Raw genomic sequence first — 20000 nt, 5'->3', positions numbered from 1 at the left:
CCCGCATCAAAAATTTCTAAAGCTAAAATAAAGCTATTCTACTTTCTTGCATCACAGACTGTGCAGTTCTCTAAAAAAAAAAAAAAAAAAAGGGGGGGATGGGGCGGGGGAGGGGAGGCTGTGAATGATGGGGATACTACAAATTACGATATTACTATGATCTTTTGTTGAATCCTCAGGATTTGGAGATCGTGTCCAAGTAGGAGACCATCTGTACGTTTCAGGGTGGGGAGAAAAAATAAAGATTGTGTATGGCAAAGGAAAGCTTTTTTATTTGCCATGCTAGAGTTCAGACAGGGAACTTCCAAAAAACTCTACCTGCCAGTCAGTAATAATCTCACACTTTAAACCTTAGTATCCAAAAAAAAGAGGTAATCTTTACCTTTTCCAGGCACGGACAAGACTTCTGAAAAAATGGTGAAAGCTAAAAACTGGATATGAGTTAGATGCTTGGTGTGCTGACAGGCAACAGGCCTTAAATCATAATTTAAAGCACAGTAGTGAAGCTCTGCTTCAGCCATTAAAGAAACTTGTTGATTTTGTTGTTCCCACAGAGTTTGACAGATAACTGTCTTTTTCAATTACACTTTTCATACTGAAAGGACTGGTTTTTTGGCTAGGGCTGATTCCTTGTGAAGCACCCATCTGAGAGTCCGATGCTAGATTAAACATCAGAGACGCACATAAAAGGCTTTCCAAGAAGGTACCTGGACTTCATTCAAGCCTAAGAACCACAAATAAATAAACAAACATACAAAGCTGACACAATCTCTCTTCTCTTTCTAGACGTTAAGCCATGAGAGCACTGTATGGATCTCTAAGTTCCCAAATCTTTGCTGGTAAAAAGCCAACATCCCAGTGGGCTGGTGGTGGTGGGGAACTAATCCTGAAGCCAACGCTACAGAATGAACACATATGGACAGAGAAGGTGCTGGGGACAGACAGACGTTAAATTATTCATACTACTGTAAGGTATGCCCTAGGAAGCCTTACAGACAAACACCCTGATTTACCCAAATACCCCTACATACAAATACTCTGATTTTTGAATTTCAGGCATAAGTCATGCCCTGTGTTTTGGGTGTTATATGAATAAGGAATTATTGAAGAAAAATCCTGGAAACAACTGGAAATTCCTAAATGCTACCCATGCTGGGAGGAACAGGTTATGCTTGCTCATTGGGCAGCTCTACAGACACACACGGTCCTGCAGAATAGGCAAGGAAATTAAACTTAATGCTCATTAGACTGAGCAACGCTGTAAAAGACACTCCCACTCACAGCTTAAATTGTGTAACTTGTTTCTCCAAATGGTTCAACTACCCAACAGGACAACTCCTGCTCCAAGCTGCACCCACCTAATTATTAGCTAAAGTATCTCACATGCATCAGCATTCACTGTTTTACTCCAGATAGCAACCACATCATGAGTGAAGAGAACACAGGTCACAGAGAAACACAAAAAATAGCACTGGTAATATTAAGACATCTAGTCTGTTATCAAGTCCTCAAGCAGTGTGTCACACATCTTTCTAGTATGCCCCAAAACAATACATGAGCTTAAAAGAGGAATGCTTCATCTAACAAGGGAAAACTTTCAGCACATATACCAGCACCAGATAAGCAGATTGAAGTGATTACACAGAAGGAGAAAAGTTGGCATACACCGAGTATGGCTATGCACAAGCAAGAGGAAAGACAAAAGGTTCAAGGAAGGCCTTGCCTATATTCTTCAAACGTCCAGTTGGGACCGTTAAAATTACTCCTTCTGGCTACACAAAGAACAAGAAAAATAAAAGGTCTGTGCAGAAGAATTCATAATGGCACAGTAGAAATACTAACAGCAACTCTACATATCAATGGCTTGAACAAGTTCACACTGGCCTGGGACAGTGAACCTGAACATTGGCATTTACCTTATACATCAGACCATGAGAAAAAAATGGACTGGATATCTTAATTCATGAAGAAGACACACTTCCACTAACGGTTCACCACAAGGCAATTCAAGTCTATTATCTGCCATTAGGAAGAACTTCCTAACTAACCTTCAAAGTATTGCTGTTTAGAAAATATTTGCCATTACTTTTGTTGCTTTCCCCATTTAAGACAATAGGGCAAATTTGCAGTGCCACAAGATTTTGAGTAGGTAGCTTTTAAAAAAAAGAGGCACTAAGTACATACTGATCACTGTACTACATGAAGATGAATTAAGAGATTTCACTGGCTGTATTAGGCAGTTTCCCAGACAAGAGTATAAGACCATAAGAATTTAGGATGCATTTCCCTAAGTTTCCACATACTCTAGCAGCCAGAAGACCAGCAGCAAGCATAGGGAATTCAAGTTTTTCCCAAAACAAGCCCAACTGTAGTAGCATAAATCACCAGTATATATTTGTTTGCTCACTATTTGACAGATCTCACACAGAGCACATAGGTCCAGCCTATTCCATCAAATAACACCATGGATTATTATCCAAAGCACACAGAAACTCCAGTAAGGCATTTACAAACATATCCAAACGCCTCTAAGAGCCTTACTTGGAATCTTTAGCCAGAAAGACACAATTAGCATTACCTTCTTTCTAATGCCTAGCATTTTTGGGGTCCCAGCAAGTGCAGAGGGAAGAGAACAGAGAAGGGAACAAAGAGCACAAGCAGGCAACCTTTGGAGAAGCCACAGAGCATTTCACTGCTTTTACCAAACACAAGGCGGTCGGCTGCACCATCAAATTCACTTGCAATAAATGATGAAAATTTTGTGAACTAAAAAAGGGAAGCTGCACTTGTTGGTAGCCAGACTGAAAAAAAATAAAACTATTACTTACAGATCTAATGCTAAAAATTTGATAAAATTCACTCTCAGAAGTAAGTGACCCATAAGGACTTCAGGTTGCAGTTCTAATTGGCTACAAAAAAGCCCTCCCAATAATTTCCAACTGGAACAAGACAGAATCCCTTTCCCTCTGTCACCAAGACATTCCCCAACAGACTTCAGGAACAGTTACGTTTTGGGTGGACACCCCATGAGTTTCCCTCACGTTACATTAATATTCTTCTGAGTTGGAAAGCATGCATCTTTAGCCCAAGCTTACCATCAACTTCCCAACTGCCATATTCCTACCTACCGTGAATCCCTGATGAGACGAAGACAACAGCCCCACACATTTGTCTCTGCTTCTTTAAGCATAAATCTGATAGAAGAAATTTCTACTAATGAGATTGAATTGTTTTTGTAAAAATACAATATTCATATTCTAGATAGCTAACCTGGGAGCACTTCCCAGATCAAAGCAGGCCTGTCAGACTTTTATTCAAGTCTAGCCCTCCAGGAGAACTCACGAAGACCACCAGCACAAGCATATGGCTCTTCCCAAAGCAAGTGAGGACCCCTGGTTTTTAGCTTCAATATTGGGAATCAGGTGCAGGCTTTGAGGGAGGATGGGTTATGCTGCTCTGCTCTGCAACAGCTCACATAGGGCTGAAATAGCATCACAGCGTTTCCCTGGACTGCTTAGAATCAATAATAAGCAAATTTTTACCCTTATTCTTGCACAGGCCCACATATTGACATCTCTACAAATGCCTGGTATCCCCATTTTAACCAAAGTTGTTTCTAGTCATTTGCTCCAAAACAGAGGCTATCACCACTCACACTACCAAATCAACAGGCAGGACAAGCAAGAAGCCTAAGCCACCGCAGCCAGTGACCTCTCAGGGAAGCCAGCAACCTTCCTCTAGCTACTGTCTGCAAACCAGCAGTCCACCTCATGCTTTGGGAATTGTTTCAGCTTGTCATGTTTCTTGTATTCATTTTCAGAATCCAGCAGGATCCCAAATTTTTGGCCTTGGTTTTCAGCAACCGCAAAGTCTGAACAAGCCTGTTTTTAGCTGCCAGTGCTGCAAAAAGCTGCATGAAAAGTTTTGTGAACTTTTACAGAAAAGGAAGAATGTCACAAAAGCCCCGGCCCATGCAATTTTTAGGTGAGACTTTGCCATAGTCACTGGGCGCACATTAGCTGTACCTGTTAGTGCTTGTGGAAGGTTTCAAAAGACATTTTCCACTTCTGTTGCTGCTGGAGTGGTGCCAGCTGACAGCTTTCATACCCATGGGAAGTGGCTAAAGCAATGCTGGTCTGAACTTGACTACATTGCAGGAGCTCTTAATAATAAGATCCCTTCTGGAGGACTCCTCTGTTTAGAAACAGTTGGGTTTTATTGTTAGGGACTACGCTGACTCCCCAAAGAATCCAAGTTAGAAATATTCCACTTTATGAAAGGATGTCCAAGATTAATAGGCCTCTACTGATACTTATGACTCAACATCTGAGTTACTGTAGCTTTCTGAAGAAAGATGGAAGTGGTTCAGTACACAGCCACTTAGAACAACAGTATAGGTAAGGTAACCATAAAGGTAGGTGCAGATTAAAAAAAAAAGGGGGGGGGGGGGATAGAGAACAATCAGGTGCTGCAAGAAACTTCAAATTCTCTAAAATGGTATGTTTCCCAGCAAAAGTAACAAATAACTTTTCTGAGTTAAAGCACAGATATCTTAAGTTCTGTGAAGACTATTCCTGAAGCTGGAATAGCAAGTTAGACTCTTCAGCCTGGAAAAAAGCACGTGGGGATACAGTAGAAAACCACAAAGGCATCAATGGCAGATCAAGTACATAGGGATCAGCTGCTCACTGTCTCTTCCAATACTAGGCATCATAAGCAAGGTAGATAGAGCCAGGCTCAAAAAAACCCCAACAAATCAATGCAATGGGTAATAGACCTGTGGAGCTATTTGCCAGGGGGGAATACTAAAGATGTCTACCCAAGCTCAAGGAGAAACTGGACAAGTACACGGAAGAGAGATTCATTATGGGCTACCAATTAGACAAACCAAAATCCAAAGCTCAGGAAATCCTCTGAACCAGAAACAGTCAGGGGATGGAAAGAGGAGTAATCAAACACATGCTTTTCTTATTAATCCTCACTAGGCATCTACTTACTGCAACTGTAGAAGGAAGCTGGGCTAGATGAGTCTTTGATCTGAACCAGCACAGCCATTCTCACATATTCAGGTGAGGAGACATGGAATTACCTCTTCTCCTTTAAATTGGAAGAGATACTCTTCTCTCCACTGAGAGAGATTTCCCTTCTGTAAGTGTGGATGTTCATTTCAGTCAAAAAGAGATAAACAATGTTCACTTTACTCTCCATCTGTCTCCACTTTGGAAGTCTGCCCTTGCAACCCTTCCAGAGTTAACAAACACATCTTAAAAGCTTATCAAATTTCATCTTAAGAGCTGTTCTGTGAGTTTTCATCTCCACAGCTTCCACTGGAGTTTTTTTCAGAACCAGACTGCTCCTATAGTTAGGAACCTTCTAATTTCCACCCTGATCACAGCCAGCTTTTACCCATCTGTTCTTGTGCCAACAATTGTCTGGTTTTGAGCTAAGCTGCAAGCCATCTGACATGTTCACAATAATGGATCAATGGTCTACTACAATGAAGGAAAGCAAAAGGTCAGATCTGCATCACAAAACACCTATTTAATTTTGCAACCAAAATTCCAAGTTACTCCAAATCCCGGAGTCAAAACATACACACACATGCTTCAGATTCTGCATTAGCCTGCTAATGACAAGTGGAAATGCAAAGGGATTTTTCTTAAACAGATCCCTCAAACTGGAAAAAATATAAAAAATAAGCGCAGTCCTGTAAATAACTTTACAGGTATATTACATACAATTATGCAAGTCATGTATACAATAGGCATAACAATAAAGAGAAAACAAATTAAGATAGTAATAAAGTATAAAAAACTTACTTCCCAATGTTTTCAGGTAGTGCTTGCAGAGAGATGTCATTTACTGAAAGACATGTTAGATTCTGTAATTCAGGAAAGCTTTCGGGCAACCTGTGGAGATATTAATTCAAATCAAGGACTTCCAGCAGAAGTATTCACATTCATGTAATACATACTGAAAAAGAGAACATGTAGTGGAAAACAAGAGTCTATTTAGCAAATAGACACAGAGGGAGGCATGCCCAGACTCCAGCATGACTCTCAGAAAATTCTAAGGGACATAGTAAGAAAAAAACCAACCCATGAGTTAAAGAGATTTTAAAGTTTCTTCTTTGTCAAAGAACAGGTAATATCCCTGTGTCCTAGACCCTGTCTTCCCTGCCCCCAATCTGCAACTTTAAAAAGCTATGGACCTTGAGAACATTTAAAGCATTTTAACAAATTTAAAAAATCAAACATATTAAAAAAAAACCCCAAACATTTTTTACTATTATTTTCCTGTATCACCTAGATGGTAAAATAATTAAATTAATTATTTTTATTCAGGCTTCAGCTCCATACATGCTTACAGCATGGCCTTTTCATATTAGCTACTAGGCTGCTCTTCAATTGCTGCTTTTTGAAGAAACAGTCTGTTCACTATGAAGACAACGTTCTGCTGTTACAGCATTTCACATTTACTAGTTCACAACACAGCAGCATGTAATCCCTCCCTTTTTACACTATAAAATGCAGCCACATGCAAAACACTCCCAAAGTTCCCAAAGCCTTTAGGTCCATCACCCAGTTGGTCTTCTGCAAGGCTCGGCTTCCCCTCCCGTGGATGGATTCCTGTACCACTCGCTGCTTGCTGGCAGCCAGGTTGCACCAAGTAGCTCAGTTTGCAGTTGCACAGGAGACAAGGTGGGGTAAAGGAGCAATGAGGTAGAGGAGGAGAAGCCCCTGGCCCAGCCATCCAACTTCTGCTCGACCCTCAGAGTATGCAATCTAAGCTCAAGCTGTAGCATTTAGTTTGGTTCCTGCTCTCCCCATCACCCAGCTCAAGGCACATGGTATGACCTGCAGTCTACTAGCCAAAAGGAGATGCACACCTACAGGCAAATACAACTGTGCATGATGGGGAAAGGGAAAAAGACAAATTACAATGGGGGGCAAGGGGGGCTTTTCATGTGCTCAACTCCATACTGCACTCTTTGTCATCTTCTGGACCTTATTAACAGAACATGCTCAATATCTCTACACTGTGAGTGCCACTGTAACTATCCATTACTGTTTAGGCTCTAACAGGTTTAAGACTGGAGTTAAATGGGTTGATTACCTTTTGGTCAGCCCTCAAGTGGACAGGTAGTTGGACTAGATGATTGTTGCAGGTCCCTTCCAACTAGAACTGTTCTCTTCTATCTATAGCATATAGTGGACTTCCAGTCTAATCTACAATAAATGAGCCTTTTTATTACCATAAACCTGAAATCATCTGGAAAAATGGTCTGCCAGCCACTTCTAATGCTGCAGGTTCATCAATGATTAAGTTTGACAATAAGGCAACATACTGTATTAGTAGTAGAACACTGACTGGGAAGATCTTTGACCGGCTTTTAAGCTTAGAGGAAATAAGGATGAGAATCAGTGACTGAAAAAAGTTCCAGGATATCACACAAAAGGAAATCACTACAAGACTTTCCCACTCTGCCTGGGCAAATTAGTGCCAAAACCTACATCCTGATATATAGGTAAAACTGAAATTCTGGATCCCATCACAGAAAATACTTGGCAACCATGTGTAAACAGTTTCTGGTATCTGTGTTTTCTAACTTAGTAAACTGCTTGGAGTGATGTTTTCCAGGACATGCATACACTTTGGAGCCACTTTATCAAGAATTTTTAGAATTCCCTTAAACTGTCAACAAAGAGTTATGAGATCTATTTCAAGCCCATTAAAAAGCCTTTCAACTCTTTTGTTAATTCCACTCAGCTGTAGCTGTGCATTACAGCTACCGTTTAAGGAAATACATTACTTGGGCCGAAGGCCTTATCCAGCACACAAAATAGAGAAGGATAACTAGCACACTACTACAGACAATTTTGATTTCAATACCACGAGATGCAGCTCTGAGCTTTATGTACTGCACACTGATGACTGCGAAAAAGCTGTTCAGTGACCCTCACCACTTGTGTATCTGAACATCAGTTCAGCCTCAGTTTGCTTTACCAGATTTTTGTGGTGGTGTTATTATCCTCACTATATAAATGGGCTACAGAGGCACAGGGATTAAGATCACAAGTGTCCCTTTAACACTCAGAGATGTGACTTTCCAGAGAACTTAGAACACACTATGGGTGATATTCAGAGCGCACTTCTGAAGAATCGCAGCTGCACACGTAGGAGAAGCCCGTCTTGCAAAACCACTGGAGCGGCTTAAGATATTACAGACACTCTCCTGTTTGTTAGCACTCCTGCACCCCAGCCAGCCAGCTAATCGTGCAAGTATTCCTAGCCCATCTCAGTGCAAAGCAAAGCAGGTCAGCGAGCGCCCACTGTGAATACTCTGGCTTATGTGACTTGCTCAGCATCACAAAGGAGCTCTGTGGCATGGGCTGCTTTAGGAAACAGTTCTCCAAATAGTATTCAAAGGTCTTAACTAGAAGATCACCTCTTCCTTGCTATCTCCAGCCTCATTTCACTAGATAAATTCAAAATTATTCAGCAAAAGAAACAGAGAAATGTAAACAAAATCCCTCTTCTATACTAAAAGTGTGCCTAATCCCCACACCCCAGCTCATCAGAACGCAGACTGGCAGCAGCCACTGACATATGCAGTGCATTTTTGCCACATGTTACTGCATGTCACTGTGTCCCAACTGATGGGAGGGTGATGAAACACTAGTCCAAGCTTTAATCATTAGTAAAAGCCATTATCTGCAGCGGCTGATCTAAAGTCTATTCCGAATCGTCAGGCACCTGGGTTTGTGCCAATGCATTTGTGCTAACCATTGCCTTATCTCTCCCAACTATGAGCATGGTTTTCCTATGCATTTAGGAAGAGGAATGAAAATTACTTGAGACAATCAGATTTACATTTTTTCTGGCTGGCTAGCAAATTTCATCCCCTCCCAGGAAAGATGCACATCACTTTTCAAATCTGAACTTTTGCTGCAGTCCCTGCCAGAGACAGACACCGTTGGCAAGATTTCATAGAGATCCTAGATGACAATTTTTAAGGGCTTATTTAAAATTGTAATTGTTACAGCAAGATTGTAATTCTGGTATGGCAAGTACTAAGAAGAAGGTGGAAGTTACCTAGTCAGTGGATTCCCACTGAAATCTGCTACCTGTAGTGCTCTGCAGAATGAGATGCTTTCTGGTATTTCAGGAATATCTGCAGAAGAAAAACAAAAAGAAGAAATTGTCAACAACTGTACTGCATCTACACTGAAATTATTGCCTCATTACATTCAGTAACTTGCTACTGCAAGGAATTATCTTGGTACCTTTCAAGACATTTCAACACGCAAGACTGCTTCACGTCCAAGTACACAGCTGTTGTGGCAGAGCCATTTTGTGCTTTTTCACATTCCATTTCCCCCTCCTGCTCCACGCTCGTCTTCCTGATCCTAGGCTACTCACCTGTCCTTGGGCTGATCTTTATCAGCCTCTGCCCATCAAAAAAACAGACCTTCTATATGCTAGGACTGTCCTAAAGAAACAATTAAAATCTGAACCTCTTGTAATTTGATCAATACATGCCCACAATCTGTGCTGGCAAAAAGTACGTGGGCAGGGAAAACAAGGGAAGGAAGGAGAGAATGTGCAAGTCTCTCCACCTGTAACATACACTCACAGGAGCAGAACCAGCCTCCCTCGCACTAAAGCCACGTAATTTGAAAATATTATTTAAATTGACAGGTCCCAAGTAAGTACCAGTACACTATTTCAGATTGCCAGAAAGTAATCAGAGATATTTGTATGTGAAAATAGGGTTGGTTTTTTTTTCAAGTATCTTCAACATAACACATTTACCTACTGAAGTTAGGCATGCTATCTTAAAAATACAATTGTCTTCTGGGTCTTTTACATCAAGCTGTATTTCCACGAATAGGCTGTGGGTCCTCTGTGTAAGTCCTTGTTTACTGTCATTGAGATCCAGCAAAAATGAAATTAACATGTTTGGTTTCCTTGTTTAGCAACTTAGATTTTTATGATTCATTTTGAAAAGAATTCAAAAAGAAAAAACGGCAAATCTTAAAGTAAAAATCAGATTTCTGTTTCCAAGGTTTTCTCCTATTTCCATTTTTTCTACAGAGCATTACACCTACTCCATCTCCTCTTCCTGATGTTCTCATCACAAAGAGTACTTCAGGAAATGTCTTCATAGATTTTTTCCTCATGCAAGTGGCACCACTGACCTCAGCAGCCATCAGTGAGCTACTTGTTGAAAAATATTTGGAAATTAGGCCTCCTCCTACCTAGCTGAGTAACTCAGAATTGACTATTTATGTATTTCATTCAGCTCTTCTCCCCAAAAGTGGTGCGACAGAGGGAGGAGGGAGGAGAGAGGAGAGTATCTGCTCATCAGGTTCATCTCTTGCCAGGTAATCTGAGCAAATGCATTTTTTTTGAATGATTCCCAGCTCAGAACTGAACCCAGAGCCAGCAAGAACATCTTCCAAACCCACAGGTCACCAGTTGTGAACGATCAATGAAAAGGCGGTAGAGGAGCATCTCCTGGGAACCTTCCTCTGCATGAGTGGGAACGGCTGCAGGGAAGAAGGGGTACGGGCACCCCCAAATGGGTTTCACTCCATCCCAAGAGGTGCTTCCTCTTGGAATGGCAGCAAATCACTGTTGCCTTATGAACCCCAGTGCTCCCAGTACACTCACCAGGCACAGCTCTGGAAACAGCCAGGGCAGACGGAGAAACGGTTCCTAATGATTACAAGTAGCTCTGGAGTGGTCTAATCACTAACCCCAGAAACATGCTGCATATTCAGAAAATATATTCACTGTTACTAAATATCAAAATAATGAATAAGAAAGGTGAATACCCACAGTGTGCCATATCAAACAACCAAGCTGTGCTTCCACAACACCAAACAAAGCCACCTAGGTTGAGGTTTGCATGGAGCAGTGTGCGCAGCACAAATAGTTCCCTCAGTACTCTTGGTGAAGGAGAATAAGCTACTTTTGAATCTACAGAAACCCTAAGTCCTGTCAAGAGCAGTAGTTGTCCCATAAAACGGAATAGGTGACTTTAGAGACTAAGTCCCATCAGAGATATTTTATATGTTCTTACCCACCCACTCCTTCATCACAGCTTTGGTATTTGAGGGGAAACAGTTGATCTTTCCTAGAAATCCAACAGCAATGAGTGAGCAGGGGGTGTCAGGCCAGGCAGCAACCAAGCCTTGTGGTCAGGCTCTTCAAACCTCTTCATGGGTTTCACCTCAAGCCTGAGTCCAGCACAACACGTGCCCGTGGCGCAGTCAGCCAGCAGATCCTCCACGAAGAACCACAGAAGTAGCCATGGAACTACCACAGGAGCCACAGGGCTCCCAAATTCAAATGGGAGACACTTGAACAACCAGCCTATTTCAAAGTGTCACATTCACAAGCGATTCTGCTGACCTCGCTTCAGGAGTCAAAACCTCACACTATTGGTTTCACATGGTAAGGACAAACAGGTCTGAATAGTGCATTTAAGAAACTAAAATGAAAAAGAGAAGTTTCATTAAGATTGCCTGATTAAATTATGACCTTAAAGCGATAAATTCTTGAAACACTCAAAGTACTTAAAAACATTTGCCTGTCACCAACACTCCAGAAAGTAAAAGCACTGATGTCATTGCAGGGACATTTTTCTGTCTTGCAGAACAGATGGCAAATAAACTAATACTTCCATACTTCCTCTTTTTTCTTTTTTTTTTTTTTTAAACATTCATGTAGAAGCATTCACTTTTGAAAGGGTGTTCTAAGAAATGCAAACAATACACAGAAATGGGAACTTTCCCTTTTCCTACAAAGAAATACACATCAACTCAAAACAATATCAAAATTGCATTTACAGACAGCAAAGCTGATGATTTTACCCATTCCATGATTGAGTGCCGCCTGTAGAAGCCTGAATTTGTACTACAGGATTACTGACGACAGAGATCCTACGTGCATTCAAATTGATGTTGTTACTTCTACCTTGCATTACAGCAACGACAAAACACCAATACGGAGCTCAGCTAACCAGCAGCAAGTAAAGAATGTGTCATCCACCATCTAGTCTTCATACCATCATTCCCTGGATAACTAGCTGGAAAAGTCCTGAAAGGGACATCACTATTTCAAAGCTTCTGAGGACTCAAAATAACTCATTTCTTTGCAGCCAAGCCAGTATCTGCAACTTTTATATTGCATATGTGTACACACACAACCCTTTCATATACAGATACACGCTTTTCTGTGTGAATCATTCTCGCAAATAAAAAAAACAAACAAAAACCCCCCACAAGAATCAAAGCTCAAGTAGAACTAAGTATACTAATTTGTTTGGGAATAAATATATATACACACACATAAAAATGCAACATATAAAGCAGAAGATAAACTTAAATCCTCAGTAGCAAAGTTTCTGAAACTAATCATGCTACTGATTTCCTCCACCAACACGTAGTTTCATTGCCAAACTGCAAATAATTTCTCTCCTACTTCTGTATGATGGACTATGAAAACCAGAAAATATGCCTTCTCAGCAAAACTGTTTTGATAAGCTTTTTCTGTTACAAGTCTTGGGTATTATTTCTAAAAGCCAACAAGTATCTGAGCTAAGTAAAAATTACTCCAATATAAGACACTACTCGAAATAAGACAGTATAGGCACTGCTTATAGTTTGGATCCATTTGCAAATAACTGAATCTGGTTTGAAAATGAAATGTGCTTTCCCAGCTTAGATATCCCAGACTACAAAGTCACTACATGAGCAAAAATCTTCAATAAGAAATGGTAACAGACACAGGGAAAAGAAAGGAAATTCCATTTATATGGGGTTTTTTGCACGTAAAGTGCATTTTCCTCCCCCCATTGATACTTTCACTATTCATTTTTCTCCTCCACCTAACTGGACAAAGGACAGACAAAAAAGTCAGTGCAACTCTCTGAACTAAGGATCATTACATATTTAGTAAGTTCAACAGGTTGAAATATAACTCATTTTAATTGCAAGGCATCTTAAAAACATTTCTCAGGCAAAACACAACCAAGTCATGAGCAGATACTTTATCACTACATGTGAAGACTACTATAACATTGCGTCGAATAAATGAACTCAAACAGAAAAGGCAAGGAGCATTTTAGTATATGACAAAAAAACATGGAGTGAGAATTATAGCAGAGAAGATGATGCTTCCATAATAGAAGCATTGACATAATCAACTGAAATGCAACAGAGGATATTAAAATATATAAAGAAGTCCTTCTGTCTCTTGATGGATTAAGCAGCTTTCACCATTACTGTTGACTACTCAATTTCATCACAGACATTAACACGTACAGCTCTGCCAGTATCAGCAGCAGTAACGTTGAATGCTTTTCTTGCCACTGTTGGATAACCAGCTCAAATCCTACTTAAATATCCAGGATTCTTCTAATCCTACACACTGACGAATGCTCTACATTTACACGATGCCCCAGATGTTCTGGCATACAGATTGTGCAGCATTGCTAATAATAAAGCCGTAAACCAAGCATAAGCCCTGTGACATGTGACAATACAAATACACTGGCAGCAAAAAGAAGTCATGCCAGCAGAAGTGGATGAAAATCAAGCTTGGCAGTCATGTATATAAGAGGGCATATCCCCCCCCCCATTCAAAATACCTCTTCAGATATTTATTGTCCTAGTTTGCACAAGAATTTGCTAAGGACCTAGCAAACCCTGTACAAGTGACTTAAGAGGCAAGTTTAACACTAGGGAATTCTGTACTGCCCAAATGAGAAAATTATTTCTAAAAATCCTTTTGTTTGTTGCTGATTTTTTTTTTTTTTTGAAGATTTTTACAACAGCTGCATCTCTCAATCCCCATTCCACCAATTTCCTTCAGGGGGAGAAGACAATCTTATTTTTAAGCTGATAAAACTTTTTGTATGGCATGTTTTTACAGCATTTTATATTGAATTTCAAGCACTGACAGTACTTTTCTTGTCTACCCAAAGGCTATACAGCCAGCATGCTTTACACATTCTGCAATAGAGAACGTAATTTCCAATACCCAATCAATATCAAGACAGCAAGGTCCGAGACTGCGACAGGGCTACCAGACCAGAGCTACTCAAACAGTGGACTCTAGCTCAAAGTAAAAAGTATTTTTGCAAGAACTTTGCTGAAGTCTCAGACATGAGAGATGCACCACATTCCTGAAGGAGAGTTTGCAATGTTCAAGAGTCTTTCAGGAAGTAATTACTGGATGTTGTTATATTTTCCAGCTATGAAGGCAACATGGAGCACTGTGCTTTAGGAGGGCTGGAGCTGGCACACTACATACACCCCAGCAAAAGTCAACTAATAGCCCTGATCTAGATGGTCATAGTGGAAAGCCCACCACCAGGTATATACAACACAGGCAGAACACCTTAACTGCTTAGCGATTAGTAATTCATAAATGTATTAAGCAGTTGATTAGTTTACACCAAATGTATACCCAGGAAGCCCATTCCAGACTCAAAGACTGTGAATCCATGCAGCATTATCCCTCAGCCGCAAACCAGATCTCATCCATCCAATTCAATACACAGAAGATTTCTCCCCCTGCCTCTTCTCACATATATAATATACGGTATCTACTATAGTATATCACACACACACAAGGCCCATTGAAGCGTTAAGCACTGCAGTGCTTGAGTGGTTTAGGAGCCTAAAGGTTCTCTTCTTGCTTCCACAGAGGTTCCTCCGTGCCACCCAGCTTCTCAGAGGGGTCTCTGAGAAACCTGCCCTTGGGAATGCTCTCCAGCCCTGCTCTCCACCTCCTCCACCTTCCAAACATGGGAGGAAGGAAACTGCCCACTTAGTCAAATACCTTGCAAGAAGGAATTTGTGCTGCAAATACTTGTCTTTGCAAAGGGCCCTTCAGCTGGAAAGCCCAGCTGAGTAGGCTGTTGTCTCGCAGATGCCACCACCACATCTCTCGACCCTCCCCAAAGCAACCAAGTGCAGCTCCCAGAGGTTCTGTCTCTGCAGGGGGAAGGAATGGAGGAAGGTTACTCATCCTCTCCCTCCATTTCCACATTAAGATCATGACATACAAAATGATCTGACAGGCTTCTTTTTTTCTAAAACCCAGGTTTTGCTACTAGCCCTGAAGGCTGAAGTAATCAATCTCTTTAGGTAAAGTGCTACAGTTTCTGGGGCACAATGTGACAGGAGTCACACAGTTCTTGTAAAATCTATTGAGATTACGTGGCTCCTGTACAGGTTGTAACTTTTTCCTCTTCACGCTCTGAGGCTGAGGATACACAAAATACAAGAGATACAGCTCTTTTAAGACCCATCTTTACAGCTTTACAGTTTCAGGTTGGGTTTTCCCAACTAAATCCCTTACTGTATAATCAACAAGAAACTGAAGTGAGGTACGCATTTCATTGCTCCTTCTCATTGCTTCTGGATACATCCCTTTTCCAAAGGAGGAGAAGATCAGGGAAAAACAAAATCCCCACAAAGCTGCATTTCATGGATACATAGATATTAGGCAATTTACTTGAAAGAAACCTGTGCGGGGACATAAAAACAAGCTGGTTTTTGAACAAACAGCATGTGGTAAATCAATAGACTGTCCTTCTCAGCTCCAGGAATAAGCAGCAACAGAGGAGCAGGAGCTGTAAATTGGAAACAGGAGGAAAAAGAAGCGGGGAGGGGAGGGGTGAAGCTCAAAGATCAGATCACAAGGAAACAATAGTTCCAGGTGAACTAAGTGGAAGAGCCTGAGTTCAGCAAGGAATTCAGGTCTTCTACCTTTTTACTCATACATGCCTATGAAGAGTTAAACAAGGCCAGGAGACATTTTCATAAGGATTTCCATCTTGGACCTTGAGGCTAGCAGGAATTAAATACTTTTAGTCTGAGAAGCAAGGAAAAAAAAAAAAAAAAAAGAAGTAAAAACTAGTATTCTACCCATGGAGCTGTGGATGACAGAAAGGGTATTAAGTGTTTTAACAGCAAAGTTACAGATCTGTTGGATTAATTCCTCAGTAACTTCATAGTCATGGCACCTAACCTTCTCAACAAAAAAGAAACCAAAACCCAAGCAACTCTGTGGATACAAGAACTAACAACGCCTGTTTGCAGACTGCCATTTTATGATCTCTAATCTAGATTATCCAGAAAATGAAGTATTTATTTTATGTCACTCCCATATGGATTGCCTGATGTTTAACGCTTTAGCTGATACTTCAGCAGGCCAAAGGTGTCTGTCTCCAACTTGTCCTGCTGCTTCAAAAAACAACAAACCTCACTAAAAAAAAAACCAAAAAGAAAAAAAAACCACACCCACAACCCCCAAAACCCCCAAAAAAACCTTCAAAATCCATAGCCTTCTCTTGAATTTGGATGAAACCAGACACTGTTGTTAGATGTGCACCCAAGTACATTAGCAAAGTTTCCTTAGAAAAAACAGTTAAATCTGGCAGAATATACCATGATGGAAAAATCCACTTTTCTGTAATCCATTTAAAAATAACACCTTCTAAACTTCTCTAATTAGATTATTCCATCATGAGATTTCACTTATCTTCTCTTTCTCAGTCACAGTCAGCACTTGCTGCTTCTTCCTTCCCCGCCCTGATGAGCCTTGCTCAGTGACAAGGTCCAGTCTTTTCTCTCTCGCCTTACTTCTCCTGCTGTATGTAAAGTTCACCTCCTCCTCCAGCTTAACAACATCAAATTCATTTTAGTGAAACACATTCACAAATTCCAACTTTCACACCACTTCTTCAAAGCAAGCAAGAATTTCTACACAGCTGTGGGATTCTGCAGTGCTCCAGAATCTAAAAGCAATTTGCAGTACATGTTTCTTTCTTCCCCACTATTCTGCTTTGCACATCCCTAAACTTCATGTGTAAGACAAAGATGATAAAGTTTTTTAAGCACAGGTTTTAAACTAACCTCAAGGGAGGGAGGGGAGAAAATGTATAAATACAAAGAAAATGCATGTTCCTAGAAATTAGATGTGTCAAAAAACAAACAAACAAACAAAACCCCAATGACCCAACACAACTGCTAGCAAGCAACCATCTAAAAGAGTGAAAAATTCTGTTATCTCCAAGTCTGCAACAAGGGAGCTTTGCTTTCATTAGCACAAAAAAAAAAAACCAAAAAAAAAACCCAAAACCCACCACAAAGCCAAAAAACAGTCACTGGCCTGACCCAGGCTAAAGCTTAAGACCATCTGCAGTAGTGGTCTACTACCATACAAACCACAGTAGTCCCTGGTGGGATGTCCCATGACTTTCAGGTGTTCACAACCAGGGCTGCACTGAGTGCATTCACAGGATGCTTTCTTGTACCAGGTAAGACATGTCCATTGAGAAGCAGGAGAGCAATTCTTGTTTGTCCGTAAGTGCTCACCTGGACACAAACCAGTTGAGAAGGCAAACAAGCAACATCCAGCAGTTGCGTATGTTAACAAAAGAGATGCATTTGCCAACTACACTGCCTCACAGCACAGCTTGCTTGCTGCTTCTTTTTCTCTTGTCCACCAAGCAAGCAAGTGTCAATTCACATTTATTTCTCAGCTTTCTGGGTTTTGCTATTTACTACCAGATTTGTACCAGCACATTCATGTCAGGGCAGCTGGTGGCTGGCAGAGAAGACGATGATTTCACGGAGGAGGTCTCTGCTTGGACGCTGTGGAAGTGCAGCAGAGGTGGACAGTCAGATCCGAGGTGAGAGCACAGGGCAAAAAGCAGCAGCTGTTAGATGAGAAAGCGGAGACCATGTGGGGCTGCAGGACAGGATCTGAAGACTTAGAGTGCTTCTGCCTAATTAGCTTATGTCCTCACTGAAAAATAGCTGGGTCACCAGCCCAGGCTGAACTGAAAGTGTTCAAGCCTTTCCTCTGTTAGTATTTCTAGTTTGAAAACACTGGTTATCCTGCTTTTGGTGGGGGAGAGGAAAAGGGGGACACTTACCCACTTTGTGGGCAGAAGGGAGGTAATCCCACAGTACAGACGACAGGTATGTCTTTGAGAGCAGACAGCTGAATTAAAAAGGGAAAGCACTGGTGTGCATGCACTGATACAAACAAGTGAGCTGAAGCCCCAGAGAGCGAAGCAAAGACGACACACTGCTCTTCAGTGGCATGGACTGCTGCTCTGCAGGTCAGCTGCTGCGTGCTCACCCGGCCTTCTAAGGAAGCTTTAAATGATGTGTTGAATATAATGTACCTATCACGCAATATGGAATAAATGTGGTGTCCAGAGGATGACTAAGATCTCTAAGAGACTTTTAATTAAAAGTTGTAAAGCAGCTAAAAAGAATAAACACTTCAAATACTGCAACTGAAAGTAGAACAGTTAAATACCATTGCTGTTGATTTCTGAAAGTACCTTGATAAACGAAGACAAAACAAAATAGAAGTTTCTAATAAAAGTTTCTAAATCTGCAACTATAATCCATTTTGGAAGCAAGGACAAAGTAAAAATAAGGCTCATGCATTTGGAACACTGGCATACAGCTACCAAAGACTGACCTCCAAAATCTTGAACACTCCTCAGACCGGCAGCCCTTCATTGCAGCAGCGCTCTCCTTACACTACAGTGTTGTGACTGTTGAGATGCTTCTGAGGAACCGTCTCTACTGTTAGGGTAATCCTGAGGTAGCATATTTATCTTTTGTGAAATCTGCAATTATTTTCACATCAATGACAGTATATTTGCCATAACATGGCAACTGTGTTGAGAGGATTTTGGAATGAGAATATCCTGACGTCACGAGACTTGCGTCCACAACAACTGCACTATCAATACAGTCATAAGCTCAGTTTAACCAGAAACTATGGAAATGGGTAGCAACTAATATATCATGTAGCCAGAATCCATCTGTACACATTAAACAAACAGTATTATTCTCATTGGATATCAAAGTAAAGAACCACGTTGAGATTTTGGTATCAAGCATCATGCGGAGTCAAATACAGCTTAACAAGATCCACCCACACACAGATTTCCTCAGTAGATGTCACAGCAAACCCATCGCTCCTCAGTTCACAAAGTAACGGATCTCAGCTCCGCTGACAGCGGAGTCAGCAACAGAACCACCATAATCCATCTGTGAAGATTATCAAAACATATTTAATTCTCCCATTGCACACACACCTTTTCCACGGTTTTGAGACTCGGGGCTTGGACGCAACACCAAACCGCAAGGTTACAGAGCACTTCCATGGAGGAACAGCTAACTTGAATCCCCTTACCTGCTGCCAGCTAGAGAGCCACTACAGACAGTTAGTGCAAATCTGCCGGTACACAGCAACTACACTGATGCTATGGGCTTGCGTGACCAAGTCCTTGGTCGATATGTTCAATGCAAGCAAGAAGAGTAGCAGAAGAGAAGCCTGCCAGGCTTTTATTACAGAGAGATGGCAACGTGCAGGCGGACACAGAAGAGCAAGAGGCTCATCTCCTACATAAGCAAGGGGGTTAGTCTTCATCCGAGAAGGGGCTGGACAGCGGGACGGTTCAAATAGCACTTCTGCAGCTGGGAAGGCTAGGAAAGCCACCCCGGTGCCTAATACCCAGCAGCCACTGTCCAGTGTGAAAGCTCACAGTGATTTTCTTCTTATCCTAAAAGAGCTGAATAAACTGACAATCTGTCAAAGGCTGGAAAAGGTATAGGACATTAAAGAAAAAAATCCAGACTTCCACACCACACCTGTTAAGGGCGGGGGGGGGAGCGGTGGGTAGCAATTTCTTTCAAATAAAAATACTACAATTAAATTAACACTTTTGGGACATTTTAAGGAGCATGCAAATCTGGAGGATTTAATACTTGTCAAAGGCAAAAAAACCCCCTCTTCTTGGAGAAGAGGGATACTAAAAAGGAATACGCGTCTGCAAGAACACAGCATCCATACGTAGCATACATAATCCCAAATACCAGCACGCATTAAATTAACTACAGAAACTTCACGCACTACCCCTCCTGTCTGGAAGAAGCTACAGAACAAGA

The 20000-nt window shown here is 41.2% G+C and overlaps 1 protein-coding gene across 4 annotated transcripts in view; it reads right to left on the bottom strand.

The window, feature by feature from the left end:
• The window catches only part of LRRC1 (leucine rich repeat containing 1), a 105410-nt gene that overhangs the window by 65582 nt on the left and 19828 nt on the right, over window positions 1-20000 (bottom strand). For all 4 annotated transcript variants that reach the window (XM_052809237.1, XM_052809235.1, XM_052809236.1 and 1 more), the window contains exons 3-4: window positions 9097-9175; window positions 5820-5909 (exon numbers count right to left, since the gene is read on the bottom strand). In XM_052809237.1, the coding sequence (XP_052665197.1) occupies window positions 5820-5909; window positions 9097-9175 (169 nt within the window). The remainder of the gene's footprint in view (window positions 1-5819; window positions 5910-9096; window positions 9176-20000) is intronic.

This window comes from Harpia harpyja, chromosome 15 (genome assembly GCF_026419915.1).
Source record: "Harpia harpyja isolate bHarHar1 chromosome 15, bHarHar1 primary haplotype, whole genome shotgun sequence".
NCBI classification, from domain to species: Eukaryota; Metazoa; Chordata; class Aves; order Accipitriformes; family Accipitridae; genus Harpia; species Harpia harpyja.
The sequence above is the reverse complement of the archived record's forward strand: the minus strand, read 5'-3'. Positions and strand labels throughout refer to the sequence as shown.